The 12,430-nt window shown below is 42.8% G+C and overlaps 2 protein-coding genes across 4 annotated transcripts in view; one reads left to right on the top strand and one right to left on the bottom strand.

The window, feature by feature from the left end:
- LOC134440116 (uncharacterized) overlaps nucleotides 1-12,430 on the top strand; it is a 209,537-nt gene that overhangs the window by 100,042 nt on the left and 97,065 nt on the right. The window lies entirely within an intron of this gene.
- The window catches only part of nsd1a (nuclear receptor binding SET domain protein 1a), a 41,667-nt gene that overhangs the window by 5,783 nt on the left and 23,454 nt on the right, over nucleotides 1-12,430 (bottom strand). For all 3 annotated transcript variants that reach the window (XM_063190054.1, XM_063190053.1, XM_063190052.1), the window contains exons 18-22: nucleotides 9,101-9,370; nucleotides 8,437-8,553; nucleotides 4,157-4,298; nucleotides 2,893-2,999; nucleotides 1,066-1,267 (exon numbers count right to left, since the gene is read on the bottom strand). In XM_063190054.1, the coding sequence (XP_063046124.1) occupies nucleotides 1,066-1,267; nucleotides 2,893-2,999; nucleotides 4,157-4,298; nucleotides 8,437-8,553; nucleotides 9,101-9,370 (838 nt within the window). The remainder of the gene's footprint in view (nucleotides 1-1,065; nucleotides 1,268-2,892; nucleotides 3,000-4,156; nucleotides 4,299-8,436; nucleotides 8,554-9,100; nucleotides 9,371-12,430) is intronic.

Below are 12,430 nucleotides of genomic sequence, written 5' to 3'. Positions count from 1 at the left end.
CGTCACTATTTACAATTACTACTAGCATTCACCAACACACAGAACCTTGCTCTAACCCCCGCCACATTCTCATCACTCGCACAAAACATAGTCTACACAACAGAAGTAGCGCTATGCATAATCTGCGTAAGTCCTGTTATTGAAACGGTCAGGGTTTCGCTGCTTCAAAAATGCAGCCTGTTACAGCAAGGTTCATATAGTAATAATAGCAGTAGTGACGTTAAAAGGGTTGTAGCGAAAGCGACGAGAGCATAGGAGGAGAGCTGCCTGTCAGAATAGTGTGAGCGCAGCTTAGCTGACAGAAAGCTGGTCGTCTGAAATGTTTTCAATCCTGGCGCGCGCAACAGCATGGAGTTGACGCTCGATGCACTGGAAAGCCCACGGTGGGAGGCTACGTCGTGACGCTAGTGTCCATGGGTAATGTAGGAAATCTCGCCCTATAACGTTCGTCAGAGCAGCGGTTTACCGTTCATAAGTTACTGTACTCGGGCGCTACTAGCCAAATTGGCGGGTAGGTATTTTTTTCTACTAGCCAAAATGAATTTTCACCCGTGTTTGGCGTGTTGGCGTGTGTTAATTTAGAGCCCTGTTTAGCACGTTTCCACCAGTGGAACTTTACGATCATAGTACTACACCACTACACTACACCACACCACATTACGACTTGGTCATGGTCATTCTGATAACAACATACTTCTCACAAGGGCTGTCTTAAAACATTTAACTTAAAACATAAAACTTAACTTTTTAATCATTCTGATTACAGCACACATCAGCCCATAACAAAGAGTCTTCAATTATGTAACTGTGTGTACCACTTACACTGTACTCTTCAGATATCGTTATAAAATGAAATAAAATAAAATATTTAAATTAAGAGTCGATGAAGTCTTCGTCAAACATAATTCTGTGGAGCAACATGGCACATCATTTTTCTGGTTAACACCAAAATATCTGTCTTTCAGATCAGAACGATTGTGCAAAGCAGCATGGGATTTCCAAGGCTAGCACAGCATAGCATCCTCTCAAATGCCAAATCTATTCGGTGAATAATTTCTCTCTCACCCGCGGGTCTCTTGGAGAGGTTGAGGCAGTCGGCGTGGTAGACCTTTGGGCAGCCAGGCCTCTTGCAGGAGATGATCTGCCCGCTGTCCCCGCAGTAGAAGCACTCGTCCTCGCGCTCCTTCGTCACCTCTAACTTGTTCTTGCGCTTCACCGGCTCCTTCTTTTTCAGCTTGCAGGCCTTGCCCTGCCCCAAGGGCTGGTTCTAAACAGGTGAGAAACACGTGGTGGAAAATATTACACTACATTACAGTGCACTTAGCTGACTCTTTTATCCAAAGCAACTTAAAGTGATACTGTCCCATTTTTGGAAATACGCTCATTTTACATCTCTACTTGAGTTCAATGATTGGGTTTTACCTTTCTCCTGTACGTTCAACCGTTCTGAGTATGGCAGTGCAAATTTTACCTCCATGCTAGCAGTTAACATTGAGTTCTATGAGACCAGTTGGCAGCTAACTGGTCTCATAGGACTCAATGTTAACTGCTAGCATGGAGGTAAAATTTGCACTGCCATAGTCAGAGAGCGTTTGAACATACAGGAGAAAGGTAAAACTCAATCATTTAACTCAAAGGGAGGTGTAATATGAGCTTATTTCCAAAAATGGGACAGTATCAGGATAGTATCACTTTAAGCTAGGTTTATACTGGTACTGAGCCGGCCGCGGCTGCACAGAAACCAGCTAACACGCCACCCCGCCCTCTGCACTGACACCTTGTGGATCTGAACGCATCGATCAGTACGCTAGTGGATAGTGCGAGGTCCTGATTGGCCTGGAATTGACATCATCTGCGTAATTGACAAATCACATCATCTGCTGAATTCTCAGCTGGAAAAAACGCCACGCCCTCTATTGTCCTGGGAGTGAGGACTTGGAGGCAGATCTATGAACCTCTGGTAGAACGGTTCCTTTTAGTATGTAAGCTTCGGTGTAGGAGAAGTCTAAACCCTGCTTTACAATATATTCTCACAGGGTATTGGTTATAGTCCCTGCAGTGTCTTGCTCAAGGGCACTTCAGCCATGGATGGAGGTGTAGAGAGAGGTTAGGGTGGGATACGAACCAGCAACCATCTGATCTTAAGACCACCATGAGGCCATGGCTGACCCATAATAAAATAGTTATGAATTCAATTAAATATAAGTTATTAGCTGTAAATTGGGTTTCAAAATAATCTGTTTCATAATAAAAGTTTCACATATCACTTTGAAATTCTAGCATCAGACAGTAGGGTAGATGTGAACTTTTGTCATTGGTGAGGGGGCAAAACCAACAACCCATTAACACTACAATAGGGGAGTAAATTAGTGTCATTTACTACAATTTGTATGCTTTCACATTCATTTTTGAAGGCCTCTGCAGAGCACACAGGTCCCAACATCATTGCGCAACCCAACACTCTCGAATCCAACAGTTTTCTGCCCACTCACTGGCTGTGCAATAGATGCAGTTAACATAGCCTAGTAGCCTGGGGATTCAAGAAAGTATTTCATCAAGTGGCTGCGACAAAACAGATTTGAGTTGAATCATAATCAACATGTAGTTCAGTTCGCAGCTGGTGTGCAAGGTTGTATTGAAAACGGCCACGGCAAACATTTTGGCAGAGCAGTTCTCTGCACTTTGTGGGAGCTCATGTGTAGAAGGCTTAAGGCTGGTGGCAGGTGTGAAATTTGTTTTTTAGCGAGGGGGCAAAAACCAACAGCTCATTAACAGTACAATAGTGGAGTTAATCAGGGTCATCCCATTCAATTTGCATGCCTTCGTATTCATTTGGCTTAACATCCCCCAATGAAATGGGCATGGAGATTTACGGCTGCCTTCGTTCCTGACCTTTGGTCGTACTCCCAAAAAGCCGCTGCAGTTTGGCGCTCCGCATTTGCAAACGGTCTTGCCGTTCCCCAGACACTCCAGGTTGTAGTTGAAGGTGAGCTCCACTCCTGTGGACACAAAACCAACGGTCAAAAAGAGGAAAACACGCACATCCGTCTCAAAAAGAATGGGGTGCAGGACTAGACAAAATAGGCTACCATGAAAACTGAAAGAAAGGTCCGCGACACCAAGCTCCGAGCAAGTTTTCTTTCAGTTTTCATGGTAGACAGAAAACCAACGGCCAAGTCAATCCACACACTACACTCGCTCTCAGGAAAGCATATAATTACAATATTTAACCCATTTTAGCCTAATGCAGTCAATACATTGTTTGACCTTTGGCGCCTGGAGGGCGACATACACGCTGCATTCAGGCTCTTGAGATTTGATGTTTTTTTTATTAGAAATGTGGGTATGCTAGAGCTGAATCAACACACTCTAATGCAAGATGAAGGTCCTAGATTTCAAATATAACTGATTTGATGTTTTTATGCGCTTCGGAGGCTGAGATATTTAGGTTTTAATAGGCAGAAGGCACTATTTCCCAAAAAAGGCTTAGGCATTCAGCAGGTGTTTTTTGCAGGTGCCTTAAGCCGGGCTTACACTGTGCGAGTTTTAGCCCGATTTTGCCACGATTGTTCACTCGCACGACTTCTTGGGAGTCGGGCAAATTTCGCAGGTCAATCGTGAGTCTCGCATTGTTTAGTGTACATGGGGTAACAACAAGCGATTTCACCACACGATCGAGCAATCGTAGGGTCGCAAGAAAATCCCTGTTTGAAATCCCCTCGTGAATAATTCGCACAATTAAAGCAGTGCTACAACCCGATGTGACACTACACATGCACAAATTGATAGGGAAGCACGATTCGTTCTTGAGCGCGCCCTCATCTCTACCTCAGGTGCGCATGTTCCCTTCTCTGGAGACCCGGGAAACATGCCTTTCGTGTCACGGAGCCTTTAAGAGCTCTCCCAATACTGGTGACATATTTTGATTTTGGGAACACTGATGATGGGCTAGACCCGAAACGTTTGCATCCCACTTTTTGTTTTGGCTTCTCTTTATTTTTCAGCTTTTAATACAGTTTCACTGAACAGCGTCAAGCTCCTGTGTACGACTCCTTGTTCTTTACACATAGTATATCTATGCATGTGACAAACAAAAACCATATAGCCTTGTATCCTTGTATGCAGTACGCACAGACAGCTGGAGGTTCGATCTCACCTTTAGGTACGTCTTCTAAGGCAAAAAGGCCCACCCTGGTGTCCCCGTTAACAGTCCACTTCTGCGTCTCGCAGTTGGGCTGGCAACAGTGGTTCATAAACCGGGCCTGGTTCCCTTTGGGTCCCGCGTCAATGATACGGTCCTGGTAGTAGGAACACAAAAAAAACAAGAAGATTTTGAGGATGTGTGCACAACTCCACATTGTGTAGCCTCTTGCAGATTAGGCAGGCGGGCCTATTCACTATTTGCTAAAAAATACTTAACTACATCATAACAACATTGCTATGACATTACTGAGAGCCTTAGGTAACAGATAAACACATAGCCATTACAATGTTGGTGACAGTAAGGTTATAACATAGGCTCTGCGCTAAGGGGTTAAAGGTCTTCGGGTACTGGCGCAACTGAGGCAGTACATTTGTTTGGAGAAAAGCTGCACTCTCGATTGTGTTGACTGTCTAGTTCTGTCATGGCTTCCTAATAAATAAACATAAAGAATTGCGGTCGAGAGTGTAGCTTATCTCGTAACAAAGCCAAGTAGAGCAGACAGAGCCAATGCAATTAAAGGCACTTCCTTAACTTGTCACAGGAGAAAGCCCCCGTCCTGTTCCCAACCGCAGTATGTGAGTATGCGGGTGGCAGTGAAGGTCTACCTGAGCACCACAGAGACAACCCAATACCCCATATTGCTTTACTGTGCCTCACCTCCACCTCTGCCTGACTGGGTAATTGGCGCTAATTAGAATGAGGCGATGTAGAGGTTAAAACGTAGCCTGAGAAATCCCATGCTGCTTTGCACAATCGTTCCGATCTGAAAGACAGCATGCCATGGGGGCTCATCCCTAAGCGCTAGTCTGAGGTAGGGAGCCAATCTGAGAGTGGGGAGGAGGGGGTGGACATAGCCTGATTGTCATCGACTTTCAAAACTCTTCGAGACTTGGTCTGACAAAGAGCATAACAATTAACATTTCCCAAATAGCATGGTCGACCCGCCTTTCTTAGTTTGCTAATGGTTGTTTGCTTCCCGACAAAATGGGAGGAGTTCCCAATTTTCCGGGAGCTCAGAAACAATAATTGCATTGCTCTTGGCCTGACTAGAAGCAATGCTGAAGGTGTTACGTCACTTGGAGGGCATGGCCTGGCTAGGGTGGACAGATGATGAGGCGCATTACTGGACAAATGGGAACTTGTCATTTGTTTGGATACAGCTGACACAATTGGGATAGGTACAGTATATATTTTTGTAGAAGAAGATACCGCACACTCTTGTCCATCGTGCTGCAATTTATTAACAAAACAACGTTTCGGACCGTATGGCCTTTCTCAAGTTTTTACAAAGGCCATACGGGCCGAAACGTTGTTTTGTTAATAAATTGCAGCACGATGGACAAGAGTGTGCGGTATCTTCTTCTACAAAATTGATCTTGCACCCGCTACCTGCACCTCGAAACCTCTGGTGTGCGTTGGTTTCCTCCTTCAAAAGATAGGTGGGTAGATGACGTGACGTGTAAATTTTGCTGTCGCAGGCTCTTAAAATTAAGTAAATTCATGCTTTCAAAATTGTCAATGCTTTAAATGATTAAACTAATGTCGTTGTTGTGAAAAAGTAATGTGTAATAAATCCAGAGCTTAAATAAGTATACTTAATTTTGAGTCAAATGTCACATTTGTCCTATGGTGTGACTGAGGCAAGCCTGGTTCTCCATATTAAAACATTTTTAAATAAATAATCAAAGCTCAGTCATTTGTCTTAACAACCCTGGCATGTTTTTCAAGGTGTCTATTTTAGCAAGTGGCAATGCTTAATTTTTTTCCTGTTTTTCTGAGACCGTATGGACTTGTGAAACTTTGTCGCAGAAAATAATGTCCTGTGGTGTGATCATTTTTTTGGTTAATTCTGTGGATAATTATCTATTGTTGAAGCTCCAGCGGTACATAAATTGTGACTTTAGACCCTTAAGAAGCCAATGGCAAGGGTGGATTTTAGATTTTTCTCTCAGAGTTCTTCAGTCAATCAATTATGTTTTGCTACCACAAGATGTATTAGTTTTGTAGTCCTTTGGTGTGACAGCCATAAAATACATTTTGACAATAGTGTATATTTTTCATATTTTTTTCTTATGTAGATGTATGAAAATGCATCTTACTAAAGGTGAAATTGTATTTCAGTTGGCAACAACATGGCTTTAAATTAACTCAAAAGCTCAAAAGTCCTATGGTGTGATGGTAAAAGTCCTATGGTGTGATGGTAAAAGTCCTATGGTGTGATGGTAAAAGTCCTATGGTGTGACACTTTGGAGTATCACACCAAAGGACAAACAGGTCACACCAAGGGACTAGATATTTGAGAAATAGCTTTTAAAACAACTGGTAGTAAATATTTTTTTTGTTTTGTTGTTTGACTAGATAAATATTGTGTATTCAAATTACTTATTCCTTTATTGGCCTTTGGAATTTATACTTTGATGCATTGTTGATGAATATTTGCTGTTGATTTTAGATACTGTCAAATGATATAAAATGTCATTAATGGTGCTTTGAAACCATAAAATATAACGTAACAGTGAAGGAAAGATCAGTGAGAGAGTATATAGAGGAGTATAGATGAATAAAGTATGCTGTGGAGAGCTCAATATACAGCATAAATGTGCTGTCCAGCTTGAGATACCAAACAGGCACTGGCCACTACACACTACAGGTTCAATGGTGTGACAGTCATAGCATACCTACAAAAGTGTGATGGTCATGCCAAGGTCACCCTTCAGTATGAGCCTTATGAGCTCTGCATGTTACATTCAATGACCGCATGGCTGTCATTAAGAGTTACGATAGGCTGATAATCGACGATTCAAAGACTTATAAGTGTAAAGTGTAGGTCCATATTGACTACAACATTATATTATGATCAAAAGACAAAATAATCATGTTGATATATTTGTTTCTGGCTCAGTTTTGCATTTCTGTCCTTTAGCGTGACATGAATGTCCTACGGTGTGACATGTTTTAAACGCTCAAATATTTGTTTGAGCTAAACAATATGTTTGATAAACACTGAATATTGCATTAGGGAAGAACAAATTATCGTCCCTGAAAAGTTAGTATAAATTCGGACAATTTTGAACATTTAAAAGAAAGATATCCCTGTTTTTCCTCGAGGGTTTCTAATAATCTCACTTCTAATGGGGAAAAAAATACTTAAATGGTAATTTCTCATTAAATTAAGACTTTAAAAAATTGCAATAAATATGAAGAGTACAACAATGTTCATAAAACTCCATCAAGCCATTTCTACATTACTTAATATATTTATTTCTTAACGTCACACCAAAGGACATATTTTCAGCAAATTGCTTTATCAACGTAAATAAATAATCAATGAATAGACCAACATTGTGACTACTTGGACTTTTTGAAAGATTAATTGCTGCACTACGTAGACATATACTTTTTTCCCTCATAAACAATGTTTTGTGAAAAAAATGTTTTTTGCTGCCTATCCGTCATCTACCCAGGTACAGTATATAGCCAATAAACAGCCATTGGCAATTATAAACCGCAGTTTACCTACGAGAAATTCAGTAGGCCGTCTCCATACCATATCTCACTTGTGATATGGTCTAGTGTGAACCAGGAAATGGTATACCAGGTTGTAGCTTCTGAATGACTGATAATTGGTGGTTGAGTGCGTCATCAGGACAAAAAAAACTGTAGCCCCTTAATGCACGCCGTACCGCCTGTAGCACGCTGTAACAGACATTGTAAGTTAATTACTATAGTACTACACTACTATGATAGTACATGGGGCCTTTAGTAATACATTACGACTTGGTCTTTGCCATTCTGGTAAAAGCTCATTTATAACGCCCTATCTTAAGGGGTTAACCTTTCTCCATTGGTGAAGTGTCAATTTCTAGACAGTCATGATAGCTGCCATGAGCCTAGCCTGATTATCATCGACATCCAAATCTCTTCGAGACTTGGTCTGACCAAGAGCATAACAATTAACATTTCCCAAACGGCATGGTTGACCTGCCTCCCTTGGTTTGCTTTTGGTTGCTTGCTTCCCGACAAAGTGAAAGGAGTCCCCGTATTTGCGGAAACTCAGAAAGTAGGTTGCATTGCTCTTGACCTGACTAGTTGCAACTCCGAAGGTGTTGCGTCACTAGGAGGGCGTGGCCTGGCTACCATGACCTGTGAGCAAGGTTTCCACAAGTTCTCAAGGAAGTTGCGACGTGCCAAATTGCCAGTTTCCACTCGGCTGCCTCTGGTGTCTGTCTCACCTTGTCTAAGGTGAGCATGTAGAAGTTGCAGATGTCGTTGTCTTGTGCGTGTTTGATCCTGGCCCGGCACTCCTCCTCATCGATCACCTCGCCCACGTACTCGCTCACAAACGCACCCTGGGGAGGGAGAAGGAGACACAATACGGTGTTACACTCGGCTCAGAAAATGTAACAAAAATACCAATAAAGACAACCAAAAACCAGATTTCAAGATTTTAACAAAATAACTTACTCAAGAAACTTTGTTTCAAGTTTACAGCTCAAAGCAACACAAAATCCAACCAAAACGAAAGCAAAGCAAATCAAATCAAACAAAATGGCAGACGTGGAGCCTATCGCTCACGGGCATCGCAGTGTAGAAATGAGTCCATTATGCTCCATTGAAATCGTGGTTTGGGTGTAGACAGTAATACCACAACAGAACGCAGTATCTTGATTTTTCAGCTAAAAAGTCACTCGAGTCACGTTTGTTTTTGTTTTTTTCTTGTGTGCATGCATTTCCACCATAGAAAAAGTAATATAAGGAAGTGTCATCATCACTTTACCTCCACTACAGATGCATAGCCAGAAAGGAAACTTTAAAGCCTTTCTTCTCAGTTTACCAGTAAGGAGAGATACTGCGGTCTGAAATTGTAGGGCAGTATACAACACAAACATATGGTACCTTCTTGATGTCGTTGATGCAGCGCAGGCCCCAGCCGCGCGACAGCGTGCGGAAGATCTCCACCTCGCAGTACTGGCGCTTGGTGAAGCTCTGGTTGAGGCAGCGCTCGCCCGCCGCGCACACCTGCGGGTGGCACTCGTACATCAGCATGCGGTTGATGCACTCCGAGTCTATGCCGCACGGGTTCTCGTCCGTGGCCTTGCAGTTGCAGCGCGGGATCTCCGACAGGTCCGCCGTGAAGATCTGCACCTTGCCGATGGGACGGTTGACCTGGAGGGGCGGGGGAAGAGTGATGGAGAATGTGTCACCAGGGTTGCCAGATGAGGCAGATAATTTCCAGCCCAAAAAATGCTAAAAACCCCCGCCCAATTCTATTGATTTCTATGGCAAAAATTGGGCAGGTTTTCCTGCAAAATGCCATTTTTACCCACAGACGGCCATCCTAAGCAGCCCAATTAGGCGGGAAACCGCCCAATCTGGCAACACTGCGTGTCACCAGATTTGCTTTCCAACCAGAATGCATTGTGATTGTGTAGTGTGCATGCGGCGTCTCCAACGGGGATAATAATTTGAATGGGATTGTTATCTTTCTTCCTGGAGGGGGTTGAGCCAGGTGTTGCAATGACCCTGTGTGTGTGTGTGTGTGTGTGTGTGTGTGTGTGTGTGTGTGTGTGTGTGTGTGTGTGTGTGTGTGTGTGTGTGTGTGTGTGTGTGTGTGTGTGTGTGTGTGTGCCTGCCTGCCTGCCTGCCTGGTCGCAGTGTTTTTTGCAGCTGACGGCAAACACAGATCACATGCATCTATCTGATTGCACATTCTACTTGCACTAACTCAAAACAAACACACACACACACACACACACACACACACACACATATATATATTATATTACTATTTCACAAAGTTACTATCACTATGTCAGAATCGTCAAAATAGGACAGAACTGGAAATGCACAACACTACTTCTTTTAATATACGTTCTATGCATGTCTGCTGTTGCCCAGTCTTGCACTTTATGGGTATGGGTATTGTATAGTCAGGGGTCCCCAACCTTTCTGGGTCTGAGGGCTACCTGAGGGCTACCAAGGGCTACCCGAGGGCTACTGAGGGGTACCCAAGGGCTACTTGTTTGTTCAAAATGCACTACTGATGTCTTGACATCATTCCCAAATCACACTATGATTGAATGATAATTTTCTCATAGGTTATGAAGAAATAATCTCATATTTAAATAAAGAAAAATATTATCTGTGACTAAAATCTTGTGGCCGTCACTGTTTACTAATATTCTTAGGCTACCTGGCGACTGCGGGCACCACGTTGGTGACGCCTGGTATAGGTACTCTAGGTGTAATGTATGCTTACTGTCTATGTCTAATTGTCTATGTCTAATTGTCTATGTCCACACCTAAATTCTATGTCTATGTCTGCATGGAAAAGTAAGAAACGTAATTTCAAATTCTTTGTATGACCAGTGCATGTAAAGAAATTGACAATAAGCCGACTTGACTTGACTTGATCTAGCATTGGGCAGGGGGGCAGGTAGGTTGCCATCTCCATTTCCTCTGGTTGTTTGAGATTATAATTGCAGTTAAGTACAACTGGTAGTGAAAAATGTTCACAGCTTCACACATACTTCCTTGCTTCCTATTAATCGAATATTTATTGCACAACAAGCTGAATCCATTCATGCACTAATTCAGGTCTGTCTGTCTGTCACTTGTAATGCTGAAGGCACTCAGAATGAAACCACGACAGTTGAGGCCTTAAATGACTTGGCACCTTGAACGATGCGGCTCTTTCATTAGGACAGTCATTTCTTTCATTAGTCCCGAGCATTTTTTTCTGCTTCAACAACATGCCACCTCTACGGTACAGACTATGACACTGTGCTAAGCTTTTGCCAAACATTTTTTTTCTGCGCATTCAGTTTCACAACTTGATGAAAGTCGTGCATTAATAAAACCATTCAAGTACAAAAGAAAGCATAATACAGTACACATACAAATTGTTAAGCTGAAAATGATTCCACTGGGATTTAAAGACTATTTTTGGTTTATTTTGGCTACGTAAGGTATTCAATTTATTAATTCTTCACTTTATGTTGCTACGTTTTTCCTGCCAACCTTCCGCGGCCCCCCTAGCACCCCCTTGCGGCCCCCTAAGGGTCCCCCGGCCCCCACTTTGAAAACCACTGCTCTAAGGGATAGTGTGTTTCCAGGATCAAAAAATGAGAATAAATTCTCTGACTAAGGCACTCCAAATTAAAATGTCCATGTAGGACCTGTCATATCAATAAAGACATTTTAATTTGGAGTGCCTTAGTCAGAGAATTTATTCTCATTTTTTGATCCTGGAAGTACTATACCTTGGACTAAAGAGCACCCAAACCCAAGAAGCCAACAAACTATCTGGATAAGAGCATGCCATACTCCACAAACGGATAGTGTGTTTGTTTGATTGTCAGGGGCAGTAGCTTGATGTACTGCACCTTTGATGAATCCTTCACAGTGTAACAGCACAATGTCTCTAGACTGCAGGAAAGCTCAACCGCTGAAACGCTTTGCTACTTCTGTTTTATTGATCGGCTGCAACATGCACCGTTGTGCAAGCCTGTTGCCAAGTTAATTGCGTGTTGAACTCTTGAGGAATGGTGCGTTTGAGTGTCAGGGGAAGCACCTTGGTGTAACCATTTGCAGTAATTCCTTGCAGTGCAACAACATGATGCCTCTGGGAGTGTGGGTGACAATGACTTGAGATTGTGGGCGAGCTCACTGATTTGCTAAGCGTTGTTACTTATTCCTTGTCCATTGGCCAAAACCAAAAATGTTTCATACATTTTTAACTCTAACGGCTTGAGTGTTTGAGTGGTAGGGACAGTGCCTTGATGAACCCGGTAATACTTTGCAGAGGAACAAAATGTTTCCTCTATGCACCATAAGACTTTGGCCTAGTTCAAAACAAATAACTCAGAACAGTGCAAATTGCATCCAATCAATAACGAAGCTACAGCAAAATCCAAAAAAATGCGTTTGAGTGTCAGGGGCAGTACCAGGGCTGGTTCTAGTCAATTCGTTGCCCTACTCGAGCGCCTCCTTTCCTACATCTGGTCGAGCATAGCCTATCTAGTACATACTGTGTACTGAGTGCTCGTGAATAGTGTCACTGTAAAATTTAAGGTATTATTTTCCTTGACATTTTAATTCTGTGGATTTTCAGGCGCTACTATGGCTCCCCCAAGACATTTGGTGGCCCTAGGCGACCGCCTTGTCTACCTACCGGTATCCCTATCGCTGGCCCAGGGCAGTACCTTAATGTGCCTGTAAGGAGGA

The sequence above is a fragment of the Engraulis encrasicolus genome, chromosome 23 (assembly GCF_034702125.1).
Source record: "Engraulis encrasicolus isolate BLACKSEA-1 chromosome 23, IST_EnEncr_1.0, whole genome shotgun sequence".
Taxonomy (NCBI): Eukaryota; Metazoa; Chordata; class Actinopteri; order Clupeiformes; family Engraulidae; genus Engraulis; species Engraulis encrasicolus.
The sequence above is the reverse complement of the archived record's forward strand: the minus strand, read 5'-3'. Positions and strand labels throughout refer to the sequence as shown.